The sequence below is a fragment of the Adiantum capillus-veneris genome, chromosome 21 (genome assembly GCF_014529385.1).
Source record: "Adiantum capillus-veneris isolate H3 chromosome 21, ASM1452938v2, whole genome shotgun sequence".
Lineage (NCBI taxonomy): Eukaryota > Viridiplantae > Streptophyta > Polypodiopsida > Polypodiales > Pteridaceae > Adiantum > Adiantum capillus-veneris.
Window position 1 is genome coordinate 37,034,771 of NC_140951.1, and position 26,506 is coordinate 37,061,276.

General features: G+C 47.6%; 1 protein-coding gene across 2 annotated transcripts in view; it reads right to left on the minus strand.

Moving 5' to 3' along the window:
• Positions 1–26,506, minus strand: part of LOC147430791 (putative inactive ATP-dependent zinc metalloprotease FTSHI 5, chloroplastic) — a 122,596-nt gene that overhangs the window by 17,724 nt on the left and 78,366 nt on the right. For both annotated transcript variants that reach the window (XM_086493348.1, XM_086493347.1), the window contains exons 13-15: positions 3,190–3,309; positions 2,847–3,032; positions 2,635–2,709 (exon numbers count right to left, since the gene is read on the minus strand). In XM_086493348.1, coding sequence (XP_086349474.1) covers positions 2,635–2,709; positions 2,847–3,032; positions 3,190–3,309 — 381 coding nt within the window. The remainder of the gene's footprint in view (positions 1–2,634; positions 2,710–2,846; positions 3,033–3,189; positions 3,310–26,506) is intronic.

The window sequence follows — 26,506 nt, forward strand, 5'->3', positions numbered from 1 at the left end:
TCATCCACAAATGGATAGACATGCGGAATGCACATGGATTGGCCATTTTGAATGGCCTACAAAGATTTCCTACAGCAGGAGGTTTTACATGTTTTCCACATCGACATGGGGCAAGTACAGTGAGTGGATTATGATAAGGCTCAGCCAAGCTCATTCCATTTTTTCAGGATTTCATGGTGGGCACTAGGCCAGTTGGAGTAGCAGTTGATCATGTTATCTTGTCTTTCACTCTCATGTTTCAGTTCAACATAGCTCCATTAGGAGAGGTCTCCACACAGTGGCACACACACTCGGTATACCTTCATGAGGGAGACTGATTCCGTGTACATTGATGAGATATACAGGCAAGAGCTACGCACTCAAGAGCCAAGACGGCCACTAATGAGATATACAGGCAAGAGCTACGCACTCAAGAGCCAAGACGGCCACTAGATGAGCTCACTCAGAAACTGACATAGACGCTCCATGATGCAACATCAGAGGCATAACCCCACAATCAGCCTACATGGAGACGATCTAGGAGCATGCCCCAAAACAGCTGGTATGATGAGGAATGTAGAGAGACGAGGATTAGACTACAGAGGGAGGTTCTCATGGGTATTACTACACACAAACAGTCGCGGATTATCTTCCGCCTAGGGCAATGAGAGAAGAGGGCTTATATATCTCAGTTAGAGCGGGATTTGTATCAGCTATTTATGAGTCGGGACTCAGGCAAGGCATGGAGGCTATTTCAGGAGCATTCACCACCACCACCACCCCTCACCTCCACAGAGACATGGGGGGAATATGCCACAACTCTCTACACAGCATAATGGCAGCCACCTTTGCCGGACCCACCAAAGACATGCCCAAAGACGTGTACTTTCTTTACTGCAGAGAGGGTAAGGAAAGCCATTGACAAGATGAAGACAGGGAGAGCACATGATCATGATGGTCTAGTAGCATAGCATTTCATCCATACCATAGATATTCTTGCAGAGCTTGCTATGATGTTTAATCGAGCCATGTATGAGGGTTTTCCTGAGACTTGGAGTATGTCCACGATTGTGCCTATCTTCAAGTCAAGGATCCCATGATTCCTGGGAATTATCGCACAATCATGATTTGTCACACATTGGCTAGGCTATATGCATCTATTCTTGAGCGAGAGTTGAGAAGATGGGCAGAGAGAAGAAGAAGAAGAAGAAGAAGAGAAGATAATTTTAACGTCGTAGGAAACTATCCCAAGAGACATTAAAGATCTATCGTACAAGGAGAGAGGGCATACGAGCATCACGGTAGGCAAACTTCACGAGGGGTTTTTTTCTACTCTTGACCATATTTTGACACTCAGAGCTAGCATTGAGGAGGGTACACACCATGGCAAGAGGATCTATTGTAGCTTTATATATTTCCACAAAGCTTTTGACACAGTGCCGAGAGCCTGACTTATACATAGACTATAGGACATGGGTGTGCCCACAGAGCTGATTTGGGGGATCTTGGCTTTATATAGGGCAGTGGTGGGCCGAGCACGCACTACTGAGGGCATGTTTGATATGGTCCACTCCACTATTGGGGTGAAGCAGGGATGCCCCCTTTCTCGGACTCTTTTTGGGATGTATGTGGATGAGTTTTCAGACTAAGTAGAGCGAGCGGGGGATAGAGGTGCTCAACGGACATATTTTGCTGATTTCAGATTCTCCAAAAGGGATGCAGCGTCATTTGGATGCATTACAGGCGTTTGCCCAGGATAGTGGAATGTCAGTGAACCTTGGTAAGACCAAGGTAATAGTGTTTAACACCACAGCACATTGGGTTAGGAGGTCAGCTCCCACCTTTACGTATGGTCGAGAGACAGTGGAGTATACAGATGCATATACCTATCTTGGGGTGGTCTTCAGTGGCCCAGTATTCTCCTTGAGGAGAGCAGCAGAGACGAGACTGACCGGAGCTTACGCAGCATTAGGGAGACTGGAGAGGATGCGTACCTAAGTTCAGTTTCAGGAACCTCGAACCAAGGTGGAAAGGTACGTAGTGTACAGCATGTTTTAGGTACGAACAGAACATACTACTGTACTGAACCACCTTTCAGGTACGTAATAGGTACGTAGCATTTGTAAAAAAAGACTTGGGCAATGGGACGACATCAGAGCAGTATCATATCTTGCTATTAGTGAAAACGATCACAGTTTTAAGGCTGTACAATATCACAATGCCTCCCTGACAAGATTATTCCATCAAAAGCTAGAGCTAGAGGAGCAATTCATACGTCGCCACAATATAATCACTTTCTGTTTTTGGAGTAATTCGCTTCGTTTACATGATAAAAAAACGTTAAGAGAGCCATCTAGAGATTAATCAAAACCGGTTTGGCAAGAACAGAGGACTTAGACCCTATCTTGAATATAACGGTAGGGGGCCTAAGGTGAATTGATGCCATCTCTTATAATTACTAGCGCCTAGGAGGACAATGACATTAGCAGCAGTTGGGAAGGCTGTACTTGTATCAAATCCAATTCTAAAAACACATTTAATGGCTTTTTTTGTTTCAACAGAACCTTTTTGACCAGCTTTTCTTCTACAATGTAGTGGCTCTTGACCCAAAATAAAACGATGAAATTAGCAAAACAACAGAACCTCAATACTTACTCCAGTCGGAGAATAGTATATAGTTTGGCCATTATCAGGTCCCCATCCTAACTCCAGGACCATTCTGGTAGCAATCTACAAGTCAAGAACAAAGAAGGAAACCTCACATGGTTTACCTTGTATAAAAGATAGTAAAAATGAAGGCTAAACAGCTGAAGTCTACAATGAAACCAGAAGGATCTGAAGCAGTAATTTTTCGTCAAAATTCTCACCTTTTCTGCCTCTCGAAGTTCGTGATTAGACAGATCGTTACTTTTCCCGAACGGTAAAAGCAGTTTTGCAGCAACACTTGAACCAAAACAATGGACCAGCTTCTTTTCATAGTATGTTCTTGTCAAAGTTGAAGTCTCTTCATATCCCCCTTCTCTCCTTTTTGTAAACCTTGTAAAACCAATGCCCTGCAATTAAACAAGTCCCATACACGTGAGAAAGAGCTAGTAAATTTCATATCTGGACAAATTAGCTTTATTAAAGCTACCCATGAAAATCAGCCATTAGCCTCCTGCCGTCTATTGGAAGTACCACTGTTTCAAGAGTTAAAATAAAAGTCTTTACCTCCCATGACCCTTGGTCAAGCCAGATATTTTCCAATATATCAAAATCAGGAAGAAGAGCCCCTAGCAAGCCACGACCAACTGCCCAAACTGCATGGGGAAACTTGAACTCCCTTGTCCACTGCTTATCATCAACCAGAAGAAAAAAAGAAAGAAAGAAAGAGAATTAACGGCCTGCTGCAGAGCAACAAAGAGAAAAAAAACAAGGAAGAAAGTTAATATAACCTCCAGGCCAGAGTCAGCCTATAGAACAAATCAGTACATTTGATGGTTACCACGCTACGTATCTTGCCATACTAGCATAAAAAGAAAATAAAAAACGCTAGCTTCTGGAACCCGTCCTATGACTCATAAGACGGGTCCATTTACAACAAAATGACCTTACGTAAAATTGTGAAGGATAATCCTATGGTAATGATGGACTCGGTGGTGGATTCTAAATCTACTTTCCCTCCTCTCTATAGTGCTCAATGAACAATCTTACTTGCCTCTCAAACTTTAACTAGCTTTGTAGCTCTGTTCTTTAGCTGCAATGGGGTGAACTCATAGGAAAAAGCATTAATTCATAATGAAAGAGGTACATCCATTGATAGGCTGAATGCCTTTTGATTGCGGGAGTGATTTTGGTGCTTGATTGACAGGGCTTCAACCATCCAATTTTATGCCTCGTGTGGGTGTCCGAGACCTAGGTTTAGTGCCAACATTTATTAGATTTGCTGTGAGTTGTGTAACCTTCTTGTGTAATTCCTTCATTTCTTGAAGAGGTCATACTCCCATGGTGTTGGTTACACAATTGGTGATCACACGCGTGAAACTTTGTAGATCATAAGGCGATAGCAAAGGATTTGCCGATGCAATGCTAATGGTCTACTTCATGGGCCCCCTCACTGTGCCATACCTTTTTGTAGAGGCACCCACTTCCTCTACTCGGTGTATTCACAACCTATGATTTTGCAATAGACTTGGGTACCCCAAGCCATAGATCTACAGTAAGACACGTGAGAAAACTGCAAACAACTGAACTAACTTGAATTGGGGGGTGGGGGGGGGAGAGAGAGAGAAATGAAATGAAATGTTATACTAACGTCTTCAAAAGGCCCAAATGACCTATGGGACCAATCTGTTACAAAATAGTGAATCTGATACCATGTCCGGGCACAAAAGAACTAGAACAAAAATAATACTACTACTAGAATCCATCCTCATCTGCACTCTGGATGTCAAGAGAGTATGGCTCGAATCCTTTGCTGTAGTCTCCGTCGATGCTGTGTAGCCCCTCTCCTCAATCGTGGTCGTCCGGATCTCCGTAGCTCCAGTGCTCGATCAATGAGAGTGCCGGTAGTAGTCGAATGAGTGTGGGCCGAGCTCTGCAGTGATGGCTGCTCCTCTAGCTGTCCCATATCTAGTGAAAAGAAATCTGTAATCTCTCTCTGGGATTGTCTCTCTCTAGCTCTCCCTAGTAAAGTGTCTATATCTGTGTAACTCTAGTAGATATAGCCCAAGACATCTCTGATCCTCATAACTCATGGCACTTGAGAAAGGACCGAAACCCTCTTTGAATAAGCAGTGGAAACATCCCCGAATCTCATAGTACACAATGCAATGACATATGTAATGTAGCTATGTCTCGAGATCTAGCTGGCATAAGCGGCATATCCTACTATCTACTGGTATCCCTTCTAAATCCACCAGTCTCAATCTCCGGCTGATGTGAGGATGTGCGTATTTGACCAATGGCACACCGCAAACAATGAGACATATGTGTGTCCATGTAGCTGGGTCGAATCACAAACCCATCTCATGTGAGGTGGAGAAGATGCTCTCTATAGAAAGCCATCTTCATGCCCAACTCCTGTGGCGGCTCTATCCATGTCCTCCTAGTATCCAGCTGGATCAGATACTAACGAATGACTAGTAATCTCCACCCGTGTAACAGACATCGAGGGTGTCTGAAGAGAGTACTGGAAAGGGGGCAGCCTGTCCATGGTGAAGCCATGCATCTGAAACCATGATGTCAACTGTGCATACCAGTATGAAGTGTCCCCCTAAAGAGCTAACTGTCTGGAAGACTCAAGGGCCAGTCTAGCATATCTGTCTCTAGTAGTATCCCACAAGCTGTGCACAATCTAGTAAGCGCCTCAATCTCCGCAGGAGGGGCAGCTAGCTCTGCTCGAATGATAGCGTGGGGTACGGAAGCCTTGGCTCTGATCAATCGAGAAATCATAGATACCAAGGGCCCCTTTGGGTGTCTTCAATTATCTTGGCCTACATAAGGTCTCCATATCTGCACTCCATACAACATAGCTAAGGCTGCTAAAGTATCAAAGAGCCATAACTTTGTCCGAGGTTCCAGGAACTGAACCTGCGAACACATCCTCTTCAAGCCTCCCAAGGCAACATAAGCTCTAGTCAATCCAGTCTCTGCTACTCTCCCCAAAGAAAACCTCAACCCAGTAAAGCCAACCCCAAGGTAAGTGTATGCAACTATATACTCTACAATCTCTTGACCATATGTGAAAGTCGGTGCTGATCTCCTGATCCACTGTGATGTGGTGTTAAACACCATAACCTTGGTTTTAGAGAGAGAGAGAGAGAGAGAGAGAGAGAGAGAGAGAGGAGTCATTTTGATTCAATAGCTAGAACCATGTCAAGGCTGTACCCTCCAATGCTAAAACCAAATACTCATATTGTGTGTGGAAGTCATGCACTTGGTCTGCCTTGACTTGTTGAAACAACGATATATGTGCATGAGGATCTCTCAATACATGATAATATTTTGCTTATGCATTTGGAAGCGTGAGAGAGTCTCATTTTTCATGTAGCTACCATCAACTTCTCTAACAAATTTTTGTGTGACCTCAAATAGCAACTTCCAAGTTGGCCCAACCTCTATTCATAGACGCTTCCATTGGTGCTTCAAATATTTCACTAGTGCAGAAAATGTGATGCCTAAAAGAAAAACCTCTAGAGGAGGAGAGCAAATGGAAATTGTCCCATATGCATTGTAAAGTGCCCATATATCATATAAAATAAAAGGGGGGATCCTATATCATTCTCATTTGTTCGAACATATGAAGTTCTTCATTCTCAAGTAATATTTTAAATTCAGCCTCTGTATCGGGCAGCTTCAGTCTAAAGGAGGCATCGTTTATCTTTTCTTTTATCTGAAAAGATCCTTAGTATCTCATGCTAAGCTTTGGAAAAAGCCGCTCCTTTCCCTTTTTCTTTCTCAGGCGTGCCTTCTCAAATCATAAGAGCACCCAATCGTCTTCCTTTAATTTCAAATCGCGACAGTGTCAATCTGCCACCTTCTTGTATCGTTCTTGAGATTTTGTTAAAGCCTCCTAGACCTTGGCAAAAGCAGTGTCCAAGTCCCTTGTGTATTGGTCGCCTTCAAAAATCTTATCTTTCGTGCTTAGGAAAGGTGGAACCTTCGTAGCACCTTCAATAATCTCAAATGGCGCCTTTCTCGTCGAAGAGTGGATCGTGTTATTGTAGGCAAATCCCAGCAAAGGCAAAAACTTTCCCATTGAGTCTTTTGATCGAAAACGTGAGACTTCAATAAATCCAGTACAACTGAATTTGCAATCTCAGATTGCCAATCTGTCTGCGGGTGGAAAGATGACGAGAACTGCAACCCTGTGCCAATGTTCTCCAAATAGTCGTCCAAAACAAGCTCGTCAATCGGGGATCTCTATCAGAGACTATTGTCTCAGGCATGCCATGTAATCTGAATATCTGGGCAATGAACTAAATGATCCGGCTTGACTTTTTTCTTCACTGGAATGCAATGAGCTTGCTTGCTAAATCTGTCAATAACACTCCAGATACCATCGTGCCCACTCTGTGTCTGCAAGAGATCGAAAATGAAATCCATAGCAATACTTTCCCAGGGGCGGGTGGTAATGGGTAAAGGCTGTAACAATCCCTATGCTTTATGCCTGTCAAACTTGACCTTCTAGCATACCAAGCAACTGCATACAAAGTCGTCCACATCCTTCTTGAGTCTCGGCCAAAAGAAGTAACGCTCCACACCTTTCAAGGTGGTATCAATGCCGCGATGACCCGTAAATGGTGGACAGTGGCATTCGGTTAGAACCTTTTCGCTCAACGGTTGTGTAACGCACAACATCGTTTTCTTCATCAAGTAGCCATCACGTATGGAATATCCCGCTACTACCTCCCTATTCTGTATTCGACAGAATACATCTGAAAAATCTAGACCTGTGGCGTACTGATCGACCATGTCCTCGAAAATTCTATGATGAATCGCGGAAATAGCCAAGACTAACGGCTTCTAGGACAAAGCATCTGCCACCAAATTCTTTTGTCCCTGTACATGGACAATCTGGAAGTGAAACTGTGACAATATGCTAGCCCACCACATCTGCTTTTTCGAAAGCTGCTTCTGTGACAAGAAGTAGCGTAAACTCTGATGATCAGCGAAGACCGTAAAATCGGCTCCAAGAAGGTAATGTTGCCACTGAGTAAGAGCATGGATAACCACCAAAAGCTCTTTCTCATAAATTTGTGTCGTCAATTCCGGCCTTGAAAACAATTGGCTCTCATAGGCAATGACATGCCCTTCTTGCATTAAGACCGCACCCAGACTACGATCACAAGCATCACAATATACTTCCAATGACTTTTGCAAATGCGGCAAAGTCAAAACTGGTCCCGTAGTCAAGTTCTCTTTCAAAGTCTGAAAAGCAGTCACCTCTATGGGTCCCCAGGAGAAAGGGACTCCTTTCTGTGTCACAATGTGCAAAGGGGAAGGGACCTCTGCAAATTTTTGATGAACCACCGGTAGTAAGAACATAAGCCCAAGAAGCTTCTAACTTCATGAACATTCTTCAAATCGGGCCAATCACATATAGTGTCAATCTTGGTCGGGTCCATCTGTACTCCTGCTCTGCTGAGACGATGTGTCCCAAAAAGTGTATCTCCGGTAAGAAAATTCACTCTTCTTGGCATTAATTACTAACTTGTGATCTCGCAATGCCTGAAAGACCTGTAGCAGATGTTGTCTATGTTCTGCTCATCCTTGGAGAAGACTATAATGTCATCAAAGAAAGTGTCAACAAAAGATCTATACTCTCTGAAAATACTATCCATCATTCGGTTAAAAGTTGCTAGAGCATTGGTAAGGCCAAAAGGCATCACCAAAAATTCATATAAACCGAGGCTCGTCCGAAAAGCTGTCTTGTAGACATCTCCCGGCGCTATTCGAATCTGATGATATCCGCTTTTCAAATCAATCGTGCTGAAACAAGAGGATCTCTGTAGTCTATCAAGAATATCATCGATCCTCGGAATCGGAAGTCTGTTCTTGACGGTGATTTTATTGAGAGCTCTATCATCAATGGACATTCTCCAAGATCCGTCTTTCTTTAAAATCAACAACACACGAGAGCAGTAGGGTGAAGTATTCGGCTGGATAAGACCCTTTTCCAAGAGGTCTTTCACTTGGTTCATAATCTCTTCATTTTGGGCTCGGCTTACATAGTAAGGTGGTAAATTCGGTGGTGAGCTTCCAGGTATCAGATCAATAGTATGATTTTCAAGACGAGATGGTGGCAACTCGCCTTGCAGGCCCTCTGAAAAGCAATCAGCATGAGTGTGGAGAAAATCGCGGCGTTTTTTATCAAGGTCAAAACATATTCGACCTTCAATCATCATTCGGTTCTCTCCAAATCATCGAGTGAAGAAACTGAATTTCATCGAGTACAATCTCTTTGCCCTTCATTTGTCAAAGTCGCTTTCTCAGCCCGATAGTCAACCACGGCGTTGTTCTTGTGGTACCAAGGGATTCCGAGGAAGACGTCACAACCTTCCTAAGGGCATTATGTAGAAGTCCTCGTGCCCTAAATACCCCTGACAGTGCAAACGAAATTTGCCAATGATCGGTGTAATGGCAACATCCCATACGGGTTCCCCTAGAACTGCCTCCGTCGGTGGCCTCAGCCTGTCGGGCGTAATTCCAAGTCAAGCCGCCAATTTAAGAAGTTGGCCTTGGCTCCTCCGGAAAAATGAGGGCTTCCTGATCTTTCACTTTGCCCTAAGTGCGGCAAAGTTTTGTCCTTTCGTTCATCTGATTCGGTTCGGGCCCCACGCAATGTGCCACCAGTTCTGCTTTCATCTCCCTTGGTCATCCGAAGATGATTCCAAGCGGTTCCTATATCTCGTTCATACTCTCAAGTCAACCAAGAAGAAAATAAAGAGCCTTTTGAATTTCAACTATGTAATTGGAGCTTCCTTCCTCAAAAGAAGAGTGGACCACCATGTTCGAGCATCTCGAAACCCAAAAAAGGATTCAAATTTAATCGATTGTCCACCTTCTTTGAATACTTTTGTTTTCTTGCTCTTGTCTTCGAGGAAGTCATATTGGTTGGCTCTGTAGACGTGCTTCTTTTCAAGAGTGCTTGACCATGTCTTTCTACAAGTACAAGTTCCGCTTTTCTGCACTCGTCTGTCTTTTTCGCTTTCCTCCCTACCAGAGAGGAGAAGCGATGGCCACACGCCATCTCGAGTAAATCTTATCAATCGGGTAATTCTTCAAGTGTTTCGCCAATCTCGGGTCCCTGGAGTACTTAATCAATCTGTTCACACATATGCCAATCTACAGTTGACTTTGTACTCCTTTCTGGCAAACTTGTCCGAAAGAAATTTCCCAAATCTTCATTCTTTTCTTCAGTTCCCGCGCCGGATTTTCAACTTTTCTTTGCCTTCCCACTCAGAGGTGTCATTTCTGTCAAATTCTTCACGAGAACCCATGTGTAATCTGGGATTCTTTATGGCTTTATGCCCTGTAAGACCGAGCAATGAAGACGGGAACGCGTCCGATGCGCGATGTATGAAGGGTGGGAGTGGCTAATAAGTCTAGGGTCGGGACACGAAGATTCTTTCCCAAAAGCTATGTGCGCTCTGCAAAAAGGATCGGATCCTCCGTAGAAGAAGAATCTTTCTATGCTCGGATACCACTGTAACAAACTTGGACACCCCAAGTCAAGATTCTACCGCGACACAGTAGAGATTCACTTCAAAACAGTTCACAAAATTGACACGGCCCGACGTAGTTCCATGCCTAGAGATATTGGCCCCAAAGACTCGCGCCCCTTTCGGTATTTCTTTTTGTAAAAATCTGTGTTCAGAAAAAGTGGAAGGTTGGTACAGATTGGTCTTGTGACACTTGCTGAACGCTCGCTGCTGCTGTTCCCCCTCGCAACGCCATCCCCCCCCCCCCCGCTGCCCCACTGCCTGCCCGCCATCCCCTCCCGCTGCTGCCAGCGCTCCGACGAGGTTACTATCAGATCGAGTTTGAGACCTCCGAGATGGCGTCCAAGGTCATAGCTATGAGTCCATTGGCCATCCGAGCATCACGTGCCCACTTTCGACAGTGGAGACATGGTTTTGACCCGGCTTCGGATGTTCTAGTAGAGGAGGCAGACATCCCCATCTCGGTCTGCTTTCCGGGTTTACGGAGGGAGTACTTACCACTGCTATCCAAGATCGGCTCCGCCATTGGGACTGTCCTGGAGACACCTCGTACGGCAGCATCAGTAGCTGCCAAGGCGGCTGGCATTCCCTCAGTTCGAGTTTTGGTCAGAGATACCCACACGCTCCCAAAGGTTATCCTTTTGCCTCGGGTGAGTGGGGGTTGGTTTAGACAGTGTGGAGTACTCGGGCCTCCCGAACCAGTGCTTCATTTGTCGACAAATGGGCCACCTAGCGAAGGCCTGTCCACGGAGGAGGCCGCGACTTGCACCACAGCCTCAGCCCTAGCCTGCCAGGGCTGGCCTGCAGCCACAGTGAGCGGCACAGCGCACACATGCAGAGTCACCCTCCGAGCCTGGGGCTCCAGCGGAGGAGGGGTGGCAGCAGGCCCGTGGTCAACGACGACAGGGGCCACAGCGTCAGCCAGGCACTCAGACTGGCACTCAGGCGCCTACTCAGCAGCAGTGGGTTCCCACGGGGAACCGCTTTGGTCCTCTTGAGCAGGAGGAGATCCCTGCGCCAACCCCCACCTCCGCTTCACCCTCGACAGCCTCTCCCCCCCCCCGAGAGTTCCCCCCCTCTTCCTCATCCTCCCCCCCGCCTTCTGCTCCCGTCGCCTCTCCACCTCGCCCCTCTACCTCTGTTGCCCCATCCCGCCCCTCTTCTCCACCGCTCCCCCCAGCTCCTTCTCCCCCCCCTCCTACTCCAATTCCACAGTCGACCCAGGGGACAGGGCCTTCTCCGGCGGCTAGGAGATCTCTTGGCAGCGCCTTTGCCACGAGTCGCCTAGCGAGAGAGGGTCAGCCTTTCTTACGGCACCCTTTGCAGATTCAGACATCTTCCCTTGCAGCTATCCCTCATGGTCTGACGAGCATTGACATCCGGCGCCGCTCGGACTTCTTCGACTACGGCTTCACTCGTTTTCTCGGCGATTCCGCAACAGACCATGAGGCAGCCTGCTTCAGGGTCCATGCTTTGTTCCTTGCCGCTAGGGGGACAGAGGCCTTGGACTCAGCAGATGGTTTCTCCTTCCCCCTCTGTGGCAGGGCCGAGACAGAGTGGACCCTCGACTCAGTGTTGGGATGGTTGCATACACAGGTCCTAGAGTTCTCTCACCACATGGGAGAACTTGGAGTTACAGATATGCTGTAGACTTTGTGGCCATTGGCCAAGTTTACGGTAACACCCCCAAACTCAGCAGGATGTAGGCACATTGTGGTGTACTTCTTTGCTGATACGTAGTGTTTGCCTTGCTATGTATACATTCATGAGGACTCCTGGACAGAGGAGGTTGCTTTACGCACGGCTCGCTCTGCTCACTACAGTCACGCATATCTAGAGGACACTCGGATGCGGGTTACTCCCCATCCAAGCCAGCCTCGAAGATAGCCCGTCTAGCTGCTGCGGCAGCATCTGTTCTCTCTCGCTCCCCATGAGGATCGTCTCATGGAACGTGCAGGGACTAGGTGGACCCCAGTTTCAGCGTCAGCGGGGCTGATTGCGTCAGGAGCTTCAGCGTTGCCTTGTGGGAGGAGAGATTGATCTCCTTATGCTTCAGGAGCACCATCTGTGTGAGAGCCGCATTCTGCGATGTGGTCAGATTTTGCGTGGACAATATGATACCTTTTGGTCAGCTACTTTTGGACCTGGAGGCATCCAGGGTGGGGTATGTATGACTATTGCGGACTCAGTGCAGCAGGCCATTGTGGGCAAAGGGATTATTGTGCTAGGCAGGGCTCAATGGATTACTATGCAGGTTCAGGGTGGCCTTGTGGGTTTCCTGAACATCTATGCGCCCAATGTGGCGAGTGCTCGTGCAGAGTTTTGGTCACAGATTGTTGAGTCCTTGCCGCAGGCAGATCATTGGTGCATAGGAGGGGACTTCAACATGTTGGAGGACCCTTCTGACAAGATTCGTGGCATCCATGCTACTGTGCATGGAGTCGAGTTGGCAGCTTGGGAGAGGTTGTGTATGACTTTGAGGGTCTCGGATACATGGCAGCACTCTGGTTTTGTGAGGCCCCCAGACAGTCTTGCCTTCTCTAGATCAGACCGCAGAGTGGGAGGAGTGAATCTATCGCGGATAGATCGCTTCTACACCAGTGACCACTTCAATGACTTGGGAGGATCAGTGGGCATCTTGGCAGGGACCTTCTCGGACCATGCACCAGTGATCCTCACAGGGGCAGACAGTCAGAGGAGTGGGAGCACGATGCTCCGCATCCCAGAGAGGGTCTTGTTGGACTCAGCACTCAAAGAGAGGGTAGAGGCTATCTGGACAGAGGGCATGGACAGACAGGATTCTCCTGCAGACAGAGTGGCCTCAGGCCTAGCTCAGATTAGCCACTTTTTCCTTCAGGAGTCTCTGGCTCGCCGGGCTGCAACGAGAGAGGTGAAGCAGCGTCTCAGACGGGGTATTGCTTCATTACAGAGGATGCAGGAGCAGCATCCAGGCAGTCCGTGGTTGGAGGAGCAGTTACAGCAAGCTCGACAGGAGCTTGCTAGCACAGCGGAGAGGCGTCATGAGTTTGCCTTCCACCGACAGGCATCTCACTGGACTCAGGTGGGAGACAAAGTGACTGGTGCTTTTTTTGAGACAGTGGGACCTCGGCACTCGCATGCCAAGGTCAGTCAGTTGAGGAGGCCCGATGGGTCAGTTGCTTGTGAGCCCGAGGATATGCATGCAGTTGCTACTGACTTCTACCGTGAGTTACTGTCTGCTGAGTCCCAATCAGAGCGGCAGGATGCATGCAGGGAGCAGATTTGGGCACAGATGCCATGTCTTGTGACTGAGGAGATGTGCCAGAGGCTAGAGATGCCACTTCAGCTTGAGGAGCTGCACACGGCTCTTAGGGCCCTCCCCCGTGGTAGCTGTCCAGGTGAGGATGGGTTGACTCCCAGCTTTTTCTTGGAGTACTCGGACCTGCTTGGCTTAGATCTTTGTAGTGCTTTTCAGTACATTTTGTGCACAGGAGTGATGCCTGACAGCATGAGTGAGGGCCTGATCTACCTCATTCCCAAGGAGGGTGGCTCCTTGGATGAGATTCGACAGTGGCGCCCCATCACCATCCTCAACTCAGCCTACAAAATTATTGCCAAGGCTCTGAGTTTGAGGATTCAGCCACTTTTAGAGAGCCTTATACATGGGACTCAGACAGGTTTTGTCAAGGAACGCACTATCCTTGACAACATCTTTACTTTCTGGGAGGCTTCTGCCCTGGCACGGCTCCGTGGTGAGGACCTCGTGATTCTTCTTCTCGATTTTGAGAAGGCATACGACACAGTTGACTAGGACTTTCTAGAGGGCACTCTACGCAGGATGGGCTTCTCAGATGCTTGGATCACAGGGGTGTCAGCCTTGTACAGACAGGCTCACAGTAAGGTGCTTTTGGCAGGAGGTAGACGTGATCGCTTCATGCTTACACGTTCGATCAGACAAGGCTGTCCTCTTGCCCCCTTTCTCTTTCTGTTCTATGCGGAAGCGATGAGCAGATTTTTGGTGTCACAGCAGGTTGGTCTATGGGGCTTAGCACTCCCTATTCGCGGAGATGAGCTACTGGACGCTGAGTTTGCCGATGACTCAGCCTTGTACTTAGATGGCCAAGAGGCTAATCTTCACAGATGTGAGCAATCTTTGGAGACCTTCAGTTGTGGATCGGGCGCACTAATCAACTGGAGAAAGACAGTGGCTTTCTCAGTTGGTAGTGCTCCTGTGTCAGATTGAATGCCAGGAGAGGGTTTCAGGTGGATTCCCCCAGGGACTACAGTTCGGTACTTGGGTTGTCAGGTTGGTTTGGACTTGTCTCCCGAGCGGTAGATTGCTCCCCTTCTCCTGTCCATCAAAAGAAAGTTGTTACATTGGAGCTCAGCACGACTTTCTCTGACTGGTAGAGTAGTAGTTGCCAACCAGGTGTTGTTGGCGACTATGTGGTACATCACTTCTTGCTGGATCTTCTCGAGTTCTTGTATCAGCCAGGTAGAGAGGCTGATCAGGAACTTCCTTTGGTCAGGACGTGACACTCAGATAGCCCGAGCCAAGGTGGCTTGGCCGGTCATCACGCTTCCTTGTTCTTAGGGAGGGCTTGGGAGCATTGATCCAGCACAGCACAGCAAAGCCTTCTTGGGAAGTTCATAGTCAGAGGACTTCTTCCAGATGAGGAGCCCTGGAAGAAGTTCTTGCTGTAGAGGCTTCGTGCCAGGGTGCCTCAGTCAGGAGCCCCTTGGCAACCTTCAACCAGATGGATCTTTATAGAGATGCGCAGAGTTGGTTTGAGTAGGAGACTGGAGGACCGCTTCGTTGTGAGTTTGCTTCGATCTTGGGAGCTCTTATGGCGGGGCCTGGAGCAGAGACAGCCGACGTGCACGGAGGAGCGCCTACAGCAACCCCTCGTCTGGAACCCCATGGTTAGCACTCAGAGATGCCACTTGGTTGGTAGTCGGACTCATGTTTCCTGGGGTCCCATGGCAGTAGGTCCAACGCGCTCTCTAGGTGACTGGCAAGAATTCACAGGTTTGTCAGAGGAGGTGTAGGGTTTCCAGCTACAGGGCATGAGAGGGGTGCAGAGCATGCGTCAGGACATCTCAGAGTCAGTTCCAGCTGAGTGGCTCACGCCTCTCGAGCCAGTAGCACCCCGGTGGATGGGAGCCTTCACACGACTGGAGGTTCTCATTTCAATCAGGGCCTGCTCAGAGACTGTCCCAGCCCTGTTCTTCGAGCTTCAGGGTGGGGGACGACTACAGCGAGTTGCAGTAGAGGCCCCGAAGGTAGCAGAGTGCTGTTTCCAGAGGATCCGAGTTGTGGGCATCTATGGGAGGACTTGCGTCATAGACCCTGACCCAACAACTCTTGAGACTGGACACTGGAGGCTATGGGCTTGGGAGTGTTGTCCACTGGCACGAGTCCAATGGGACCCTGGTGTGTGGCTATGGAGGGACCCCTTCTCTTCTACAAACCACCCAGGACTCCCTTTCTTTCAGTACACTGTTCGGCTCGGACGTCATATACTTGCAGCACAGAGAGAGGCCCGCCCCGCTGCAGCACGTCATTGGCAGGAGGAGGGCCTCACAGTCAAGTTATTGGCAGCCTTTTAGGAGAGGCTGTGGGACTCCAGACAGCCGAGGCGCGTCACCTTGTTTTAGTGGCTGGTTGCACACAGAGCTACAGCAGTAGGGAGCTGGCTAGTGCATAGTCGTCTCTCGGCCGCATGTGCAGCCTGTGACCATTTGGTGGAGAGTCAGTGTCACTGTCTTTGCGACTGTCTCTCGGCCTAGCAGGTGTGGCTACGAGTTCTTCGGCTGATGCCTACTCTCTCCACGGCTCGATAGTACACTTGGGGGGTAGCGGCTTGGTCCACTTTCACGGGCCCGGCACTTCAGTTTGAGCTATCTTCCACCAGCAGGATGATAGTGATACAGGGGGGGCGACCTACACTCCAGCCTGCTATAGAGCTTAGCCCACAGGAGTGGTGCAGTGAGAGAGAGGAGTGTTGGGAGCTCATCAGTGGCCTAACACTTTGGTTCATCTGGAGGGCCTGCTATTTCCGCATCTTTGAGGCTCGCCCAATGCCACCAGCAGAGACTGTTCGTGACTTTTGGCTAGAGCTGATCCATACTCTCAAAGGACAGCTTGAGGGACTACACTGCAGAGACTGTTCGTGACTTTTGGCTAGAGCTGATCCATACTCTCAAAGGACAGCTCCGACCGCATGCGGGAGCGCCGCGAGGCTTTCCTTCGACTCTGGTGCCCTGGGCCTTTCTACACCATTGTCGAGGGTGTGCTCAGATGGCACTACCGTCCACCTGTGTGGCTCTTCCCTCCTCCCATCTCTTGATTTAGCCTCATTGTATATATGATGTTCTTTCATTGGGAGTCTCCCCATCATGTTTGTTGTAGCCCTCTCTTGCAGAGGTGGTTGTAGCCCTATGGGCAGTTTTCATTAACTAACAGAAGGATCTTTTTCTCGGAAAAAAAAAAATGTGTTCAAAATACAACAGGGCAGGTAGTTGCTCACTCTCAGACTCTGCGTCCAAAAGCAAAGCCCCCAAAAGCATTAAACTCAAAAGCAACTACCCAAAAGTTGCTAAAATCAGCCAACGTATTTTCAAGAAATCCGTACGCAATGCCACATCAGCAATTCAACGAAATTTGCGCCGCAATTTACAAAAGTTTCATACAATTGCCACGTCAGTCTGTCCGTGCATAATGCAGAATCTGCTACCACGTCAGCACTGTGTGTGTCCGAGGTCCTACTGCCACATCACCAGTTTGTGACAAGTACTCAGTGCCACAATTTTTTGTAACCTTGAACATCAAGAGATAGCCCCACTAGCTAAAGTAAGAACATACCCACTGGTAGATTTCCTAGTGTCAAGGTCTTTGGCCATGTCCGAATCACAGACATAGCATATACACGTCTCTTGTGTATCTTTTAAGTACTTGAAAATACATTTCACTGCTTCCCCATGTGGCTTGCCAAGATTAGACATAAATCTACTAACAACTCACACTGCATGAGAAAAGTCAGGCCTTGTGGCAACCATTTCATATATCAAAGATCCACAAGCTGATGCATAAGGTGTACCCTTCATCGCATTTGCGGCTACATCATCCTTCAGGCAATCAGCTTTACTAAGCTTTGTTTCATAGCAGCCACGGTACGGGACGGGACGTTCAATACGCGGAGTACAATACATGTACTAGAAGTATTTTTGAGAATCAAAAATAAAATACGTCAACTTTTTTAAATATGATGCTTTAATAAGGACAAATGAAGCAGGTCATGCACCTCCTCAATGACTCTGCAATGTTTAATCATAGCATACATAAACTAGCACCATGAAGCTCTAAAACACACTTGATCAACTGGCAAAAAACTTTAGAAAAGAATATGTTTTGAGCAATAAAACGCTAGAATAGAAAACATTATGAGATGTACTATACGTTTTAATACGGGACGTCCCGCTTCTTCGACTATTCAAGAACTTATGGACCATGTTGTGGTCGGCTAGAGCCTTATGGAAGGAATCTAACCCTAATTTTGGTGCAGGTTTCAAGACAGAAGCCCTGTCCACTTTCGAGCTCGACTGATGTCGAGAATGCTTTTTCGATTTAAATTAGCAGCTTTTTGAACTTTGTAACTTGTTTGGTGGTTCTGTTTATAATGTATTTGAAATAAATGGTATATGTTTTGAACCTCTCTTGGTGCCAATTTGAACTGTTTGACTTTGGTTTTAATGCTTGGTGATTTGCTCCCGTGTGGAGTAGTTAGAACCTTGGAACGACGAAGACGGGATGTCTATAGAGCGTTTCGTTCTATGCTTGAAAACCTTGGAATGAAATAGACGGGGTGTCTAGGGAGCGTTTCGTTGTATGCTTGAATCTTCAAACGATGGCGTTTGGTTGTAAAAGACCTCTATATCTCCCCGCCCGGACCTTTTTAGGTTATGTGGGAGGAGTGATGAGGGACCGAACCAGGATGGTTATTTACAAGGGCAGTGTTCATCAATGACTTTATGTTTCTATGTCTTGTAACATGCATATGTGAGCATTTGTGTTGCGTTGTGATATACCAACCACTAAATACTCCTTATTAGATGATACTTTTATAGGAAACCAACGACCAGGACATCAACAGCTCCAATATGGAATCAGACTCCTTATTGGATGAGATTTTTCTAAGAAACCAACGACCCAAGATATCAAAAGCTCCAATCAGAAATGACTCATGAGAAACTGATTGTATCTCAGATTGTTCCTCAGGAGTCGCAATGTCCCTCGGAATGACCCTCGGAAATTTTTAAGCTAACTTGCAGATATGTTGTAATCGCGCACGACTACTTTCTTTCGAGAAGGGGGGAAGTCACAAATTGCTAATTTGTCAAGCCACTGAAGAACAGGGCCAACCTGCACATCTCGGTCGAGGGGCCTAAACCCTGAGAAGTAATAGCAACAAAAGAAGAAGAAGCATAAGAAGTTCCCACCAACTTATGAGACCCCGTCCAATGGGGCCCAAGTGCCTAGGGGCGTAATAAAAAAAAGGCAGCTCATATACACACGCACACACAGAAAATCATTGCGCTACTGGACTAATGATGTGGCAATTGTACGGCACCTCCAGATTTTGCGTTGACATGATGACGTGGCAGCAGTACGGATTTCTGCGTTTTGTGCTGACGTGTGCTGACGTACAGAATCCCTTGTTTTGTGCTGGCAGATTTTGGGCAAGATGCTTTTGAGTTTAAAGCTTTTCATGTAAACTGCTTTTGAGAGGCCAAGGGCCTTTAAATAAGAGCCAAGGGCTCATTTTCTAGCATGCTTTTGCCTGAAGGTCGTTGTACTCAATTCAAGCAATGTAAAGAAATACCGAAAGGGGTGCCAAAGTTTGGGGCCAGTGCTCTCTTGGGGTGGAACTTCACCACTCCCTGTCTCATGTGTCGTCCATCTCTTTCAATTTAGTGTTATTCGAAGTGCTTAAAGTTGTTCAGTCTGTTCTTTTTCGTTGGCAAGTGGTGTCCGTCCCCAGGGCATAGATCAATCATGTGATCTTCAAGCCTATCAGGAGGTAGCTCTCCACGCAAACCCTCAGAGAAACACTCGCCTTCAGCGTGCAAAATTTCTTGTCGTTCCTTTTCTAAGTCTAACAAATTTGACTTCTTACTTTCAACGTGTTCATTCAAGTAGATCGATTAAACAAAAAGATTGAATTTCATTAATTTGGAAACAGTCGAAGCCGATACTTCTTACTTTCAATGTGTTCATTCAAGTAGATCAAGTAAACAAAAAGATTGGATTTCATTAATTTGGAAACAGCTGAAGCCAATACAAATGTGACACACTCGCCCTTTAGTTTTATATCAATAGTGATTTCTTTGTCTTTTTCATTCTTCAATGTGGCCTTTCTTGCCCAGTAATCGACCACGACGCGGTTCTTGTGGTACCAAGGAATCCCCAAGAGGACGTCACACCCCTCCAGAGCCTCATGTAGAAATCCTTGTGCCCTAGATGTAGCCTGCTACAGTGTCACTTCACAGGACAGGCAGTTGGACAGTTGGACAGTTAGCTACAGTTGGTCTAGTTCACACTGGACGGACCCTTTGGCTGGGAGTGACACGTGGCAGGGTACCTACGGTGGTCTAGTGGACGTCGTGGCCAGGTCACCACCACCACTCAGTTTGGAGATAGACTTAGCTGGCTGGACATTTATGGGCCGTTGGTGGCTCTTATGGTTGTACATATCAGTAGTCGTTTTGGGAGAGTTGGGCTTATCTTGCACGTAGTCGTCTAGAGACTCTTACACAGAGCACTGCTTCACCATCCCTGCACATCTGAGCCTCGACACCCCATTTGTACCTGTGAGTCCTGGGCTGGAGCCTCGACACCCCATTTGTACCTGTGAGTCCTGGAGTGTGCTGCCACGCCAGAGTCTGTACATGGTTCTTGGAGCTAGTCGAGTCCACATGTTCTGGTCCACTGTTGTGTCTCTGTTGTTATCCATTGTTTCTGTGTTGTTATCCGTTGTTTCTGTGTTTCATTCTGTTTGAGAGAGTTTTCATTTGTTTGAGTGAGATTGTCACGCTCATTGCACTGAGGGGCACCCACACTGTAGAGAGCACGACGCATTATCCGCGCTACACGTGCTCTCATTTTGGCGACCACGATGGGATCTCAACTGAAGTCTCACTCTGTTGAGTAGCTGGTTTCTTCGCTTCGCCTGTGCAGTCTAAGTCTCTCGCCTTGCTGGTCTGGTCCCCTCTCGCCCTGGTCCAACTTGCCCTCGTCTCTGGTCTAGACCCCCTCGACCCTGGTCTAGCTGGTCTAGTCACTTCTCTGGTCTAGACCCCCTCGACCCTGGTCTAGCTGGTCTAGTCACTTGTCTGGTCTAGACCCTGGTCTAGTCCTCCTCGTCCCTGGTCCAGCTGGTCTAGACACTCGTCTGGTCTAGTATGGTCTAGTAGAGTCTAGACCAGTCTTCAGCCAGTTCAAGGTTTTCTTGCCCAAAGCTTGGTTGGCTTGGAGGTCACTGTATGACACATACAAGGGAGGTCAGTTGAGCGTCAAAGCCCACTACTAAGCCCTCTGAAGTACTATTGAAACCGGCCCGTAGGGCGGTAGGCGTTGGCTTTCACCCGAAATTCTTTACTTAAAACACACACACAGAGCACTTTGCAAAGAGAACCTGTAATGGGAATTAACACTTAATCACACACACAACTCGGAAGCTAGAATGCTCCGAGCAGACGCCGACAACCAGTAGGCCCCAAAATTGGCGCCCCTTTCGGTATTTCTTTATTCTTTAGGAGGGTAAATTACAAGGTAAGGTCCCGGGAATCCTTCACGTGTATCCACCTAGATACCATTTGATTTGGCCAAATTTCGGCAACATAACAACCTCAAAACTTGCGCGAAACCAATTCCCCTGTTGGAACTCGCTTGCACTGTTGTATACCCTCTGATTCCTGTCCAAAAACAGTAAATTCAGCACGCTGTATTTACTGGTTTTTGCCCTGTTTTCAGCCCCAAACAGTCCCCTAACTGTCCTTTGCCAGTGGGGCACGATTCCCAATGGTCCTGGCGTCCGTATGGCTGAAAAACAGTGAATTTACAGCGCATACACAGCGCTGATTTTGCACCTGTACGGTGAGGTTATGACCCTCACCAGTGCTTGCTTTGGAGCAGCAGTTAGCTACCCCTGTTCCTGCTCAAGGAGGCTCTTGCCTCAGCACAAAAGCATGAACCCACAAAACTGTACATCAGTCAAATGAGTAGCCCTCTTGTGGGGCATCACATAACTGCACGTAGGGGAGAGAGAGAGAGCAGTGTGTAGTGTGCAGGGCATCACTCCTAGCACCACACTGTACATGAGAGGGAAAGGAAGCACTCCATAGCTCTTAACCTGTGACAGGATCTCAATGAAGCATCCCCCCAGCATAAATCGAGCGCCCTCTCTTCTGCCCTTGACCTGTAATGTATCTGTGAACAAATAGATGCAAAAAGGAGAAGATTTCCATGGCTGCCAAAACCTGCGTATCGCTGAAAACGCAGCAAAACAGCCCTGTAAACACGTATCTGATGCCTTCCAATGCTGAAAATGAGCTCCTTGGACCTAAGCAAAGTCATGGGAAGCTCAAAAATGGAGAGAAATGGCTGAAAATCCAAGTTAACAGCCTCCAAAACTGCTCTCAAAAGTCAATTACGGATTCTGTTCTCCCAAACTTGGTAAATTGACCACAAAGTGCCACTTGGCACTCATACATGCAATTTCCCCGCATTGGGCTTCCTGCTTAAAAATCTCTCAACTTGTGCATCAGTTGACTTTGCAGCAGAGTACTAAAATGTTCCCTTGGTCATACCGAAGGTAATGACGCGAACACATTTCACGGCCCAGAATAGCAGTTCCCTAATTTTTAGGAGATGCTTCCGTCGGGCTCCCGCTGGTCTTCTGACCATCTATCCTCATTGGGACCGCATCCAAAAGTGCAATGTGGCCCAACTGTTGGATACTTTCTGTTGGTGATCCCACCTTGACTTTATGCCTTTATTGAGTTCACTTCCTAGTATCCACCAACTTGCTAAGTGCGACGGGGGGACCTATATGATCTTGCTCTGAGCCTAGACATCCTCTTACCATACGGATTCCAGTGCCGACCAACTTCCCGTCTGCGGGTGAAACTACCGTTCACATTGGCCATACAATGTCCGACCATTTGCAACTTCAAAAAGAGGGTCTCAAAAATTAAACAAAAATCATTGGAAAGAAACCAACAACTAAGGTTAGCAGTTGCCACGTCCTCGTGACAACTATCACAGAAGACGACCTTTGACACCTTGTAGAAATCCTTCAACCTCATCACCTATACCTCCACATATCACATCACCCATTCCTTCATCAGGTTCCCCATCTTCGCGATCACCTTCTCCCGAAAAGCTCTCTCCTATTCTTCTACAACAAGCTATTGTGCAACAGACTCAGCAAGGAATCATGGAGCCACTAGCTAGTGTTTTGGCCAAGGTGAACATCAAGTTCCCTACATTCAAAGGGCTGTCTTCAGAAGATGCTGACGACCATGCAAGAAGATTTGTATCTCTCTGTAGGGGACGTGGGCTGAACAGAGAAGATGCTTACTTGGTACTATTTCCATCCACCCTGGATGGCCTAGCAGATAAATGGTACAGCCAATTTGCAGAGAACCATTTTGCAACTTAGGCAGCCTTAAGACAGCAGTTCTGTGCAGCTTTCAGGCCAGGTGACTACCAGGAGAAGGTGTTGTATGAGTTGGCCAACATGGTGCTCAAACCTGAGGAGACTTTTGCGGAGCTTATGACGAAAACTAAGTCGCTGGTGGCCAAGCTTCCCCAACAACCCGGTGAATTCATGGTTAAAAAGTGGGTGGAGAAGGCGCTTCCCAAAACTTCTCAGCAAAAACTCCGAGAGAGTCTCCGACCCGACGCCACTCTCGACGAGTTCATCGCAGCTGCTACTAGAATAGAGGGAGCTAGGAAGCTCTTCAACAACTCTCTTCAAATAGATACTCCCTCTGTGTTCTCGGAAGGTAGTCCTACTGATCCTTTAACTTCTTTACGTAGGGAACTGGAAGCCCTAAAGCTACAACGAGCTCTTCAAGAGGAGAGGTCCTTCTCTCTTAGACAAGAGAAGCCTACACATAATGAGGCATTGGAACAGATTAAGCGCGAGTTAGAAGAGCTCAAGTGTCAGCAAGAGACTAAGGCTATGGTTTGGTGTAGCTCATGCCGCTCTCCAAGGCACCCACCACAGGAATGCCCCCTTCGGTTTTACTGCCACTTCTGTGAAAAAGCTGGACATGAGGATAAGGATTGTTACTACCTCAAGGGATTGCGTCAAATACAACAAAATCTTGGTCCTTCTCTCCAACAAGGGCTAGCACCTGCATCCAACATGGTCTCACCCTACCGCCATCAAAACCAGTTGCCTCCTCTGCTGACAACACCCCCTATGCAGCAAGGTATGCACAACAACTTTGCACCCCACAGTTTTTATCATGCCAGTACTCCCTCAGTTCCCCAAAGTTTCTACACCTCAGCCTCAAATTCCATGCAGCAACCACCTCGTCCCCCGTTTCGTCCTTCCAATCGGCCCATACTCTGCTACAGATGCGGAGAATATGGGCATTATCAGAGCAAGTGTCCTTTACCCGAGGGGTCCCCTCCTTGTCGTCATTGCCCTGATTCGAAGGATCACTACAGTAAAGATTGTCCCAAGCAAAGGGCATCCACGTCTTCAGGCTCGACTCAGGACCAACCCGAATTCACCTTTCCGAAGATAAATTTGATTACTGTGAACACCGTGCCTCAACCTTCACCTGCTACTCAGGTGGTTAAGCCTCTGCAAGTGGAGGAGCCTGCTGGTGTCCTTACTCGGGCACAAAGAGCAGCTCTTGGTCTCACTCTACCCACAGGTCCACCTCGCCAGTCTCCACTTCCTCACTCCGGTCTACCTGACCCAAAGGACAAGTCCTTCCCAATTGCTCAGAGCAAACCAACTTCCTTGTTATCTGACATTGATGGAGCCTTCTTAGAAGCAGTGGCTGACTTGGAACAGATTAAGGTCACAAAAGGAGCCCAGTTCGAAGGCGCCAAGCCCACAGCAGAAGCCATCTTGAAAAATACTTTTCAGCAGGTGTCACTATACGACATGCTAAGGCTTGATGCAACACTTAGAAGTGACACCCTGTTAGTCATTCAGTCTCTGTACCCGGGGGCTGGGCCTAGTGGCGGGCACCTCCCTGTACAGCCCTTAGAGTCCTATTTGATTTCCTATCCATCTGCTCCCCTCACCGATTATAAAAGTCCTCGCCTCACTGTATCTATTCTTGGGCACCAGCTATCCGGCGTCATTGTTGATGGAGGATCTGGAATCAATTTGATGCCCGAATTCACTATGATGGCCTTAGGTCTAAAGCCTACCCGACCTGCTCCTTTCACTATTACATTGGCTGATCAGAGAACAGTCTACCCAGTGGGCATAGTCGACAAGGTGCCTCTGAAGGTACAAGGTTTCAATTTTAACTTGGATTTTGTGGTAGTTAATCTTCCCCTGGTAGAGGGAGGTTATCCCTTGCTGATTGATAGGCCATGGCTACGACATACGAAAGCACTTCACGACTGGGGAACCGACGCCATGTGGATACATACTCCATGCTCTCCAATGCAACAAATTCGTCTCGAAGGAGGTATCGATCCGGTCGTTCAGCATAGCTCTTTGTCAGTAGAGTCCAACCCTGACTTGGAGCAGCCGGTCCCTCCCGATGGGTCCGATGAAGACTTACTGCAGTGGTTAGAAGCCACCTCTTCGATGCAAAGCTATGTAGTCTCTCTTCAACCTTTGCCAACAGATTCACCCTATCCCCCTGATCCTACATCTGAAGCTACACCTGAGACCAAGAATCCCAGTCAGCCAAGTGAGCCAGAACCAAGTGGACCAGTCTCAATTGAGTCAGAACCAAGTGGACCAATCTCTGGTGCCCATCCTTCAGAGGGTCCCTTGATGGAAACCGTCGGCCTGGGTGAGCCTATAACCCACCATAGAAGGGGAAAAAAGTCTCCCTTGCAAGAATTGGCCAACACCCCAGCTCCCTCCTTAGCCTCTACTCCATCTGACTCTCCACCCATGCCGGAGCACTTTGAGGTATCTGAGGATTTACCATTTGCAGAGCTTCCATCAGGTTGGTTGCAGGAAGAGTATGCTGATTTCAACATTGATCAGACGCCAGCTCATAATATCCAAAGGCTAACAGAGACGACACAATCTTCTCCACCTGACGCAGCCTCAACCACTGCACCGCCTGACCCCGTCAGAGAGGTCAACCTAGGAGGCCCTGACAACCATCAGCCCATCTTATTAGCCACTTGGTTATGGGATCACCCCGCTCTACTCGACCTGGTAATCTCCTTCGTGCGCTCTTTCAAAGATGTGTTTGCCTGGTCTTACCACGATTTAGAAGGAATCCCAGCAGAGCTAGGAGTCCACACAATTCCTCTGGTTGAGGGGGCTAAGCCGGTCAGAGGACGTGCTTACAAACTGAATCCCAAGTATGCAGAAGCAGTCAAAATCGAGTTGGAAAAAATGCAAGAAGCAGGTATTATTGTACCAGTAGAGCACTCAGAATGGTTGTCTCCTATGGTTATTGCCCCAAAGAAGCAGTCCAACAAAATTCGAGTTTGTGTCGACTATCGGGCTCTGAATAAGGTCACAATCCCGGATGGATTTCCGACACCTTTTACTGAGAGAGTCCTCGAAGATGTCGCTGGCCATGTACTGAATAGTTTTATGGACGGGTTCAACGGCTACAATCAGTTAGGAATACATCCTGACGACCAAATCAAAACAGCTTTTGTGACTCCCTTGGGTATTTTCATCTACACTAGAATGTCTTTTGGGCTTAAAAATGCACCGCCTTCTTTCAATCGCATAGTATATCTCATCTTTTGTCCTCTGCTTACTGATCACCTTCGCATATTCATGGATGACTTTTCCACCTTCTCGGGTGCTCAATGTTCGACCCCAGTAGAAAATCTAAAGGAGCATCTTGCTCAGCTCTCTGCAGTCTTCCTCAGATGCAGATAGGCACGTTTGAAGCTCAATCCGAACAAATGTCATTTTTTGGTCACAGAGGGCACACTGTTGGGCCATGTGGTGTCTGCTCAAGGTTTGGCACCGGACCCAGAGAAGATAGTGGCCATCTTGAAGTTACCTCCTCCCATAAATCCCAAAGGTGTTCAGAGCTTTGTGGGCCACACCGGCTATCATCGCAGGTTTATACGTATGTATGCACAGGTGGCTCAACCA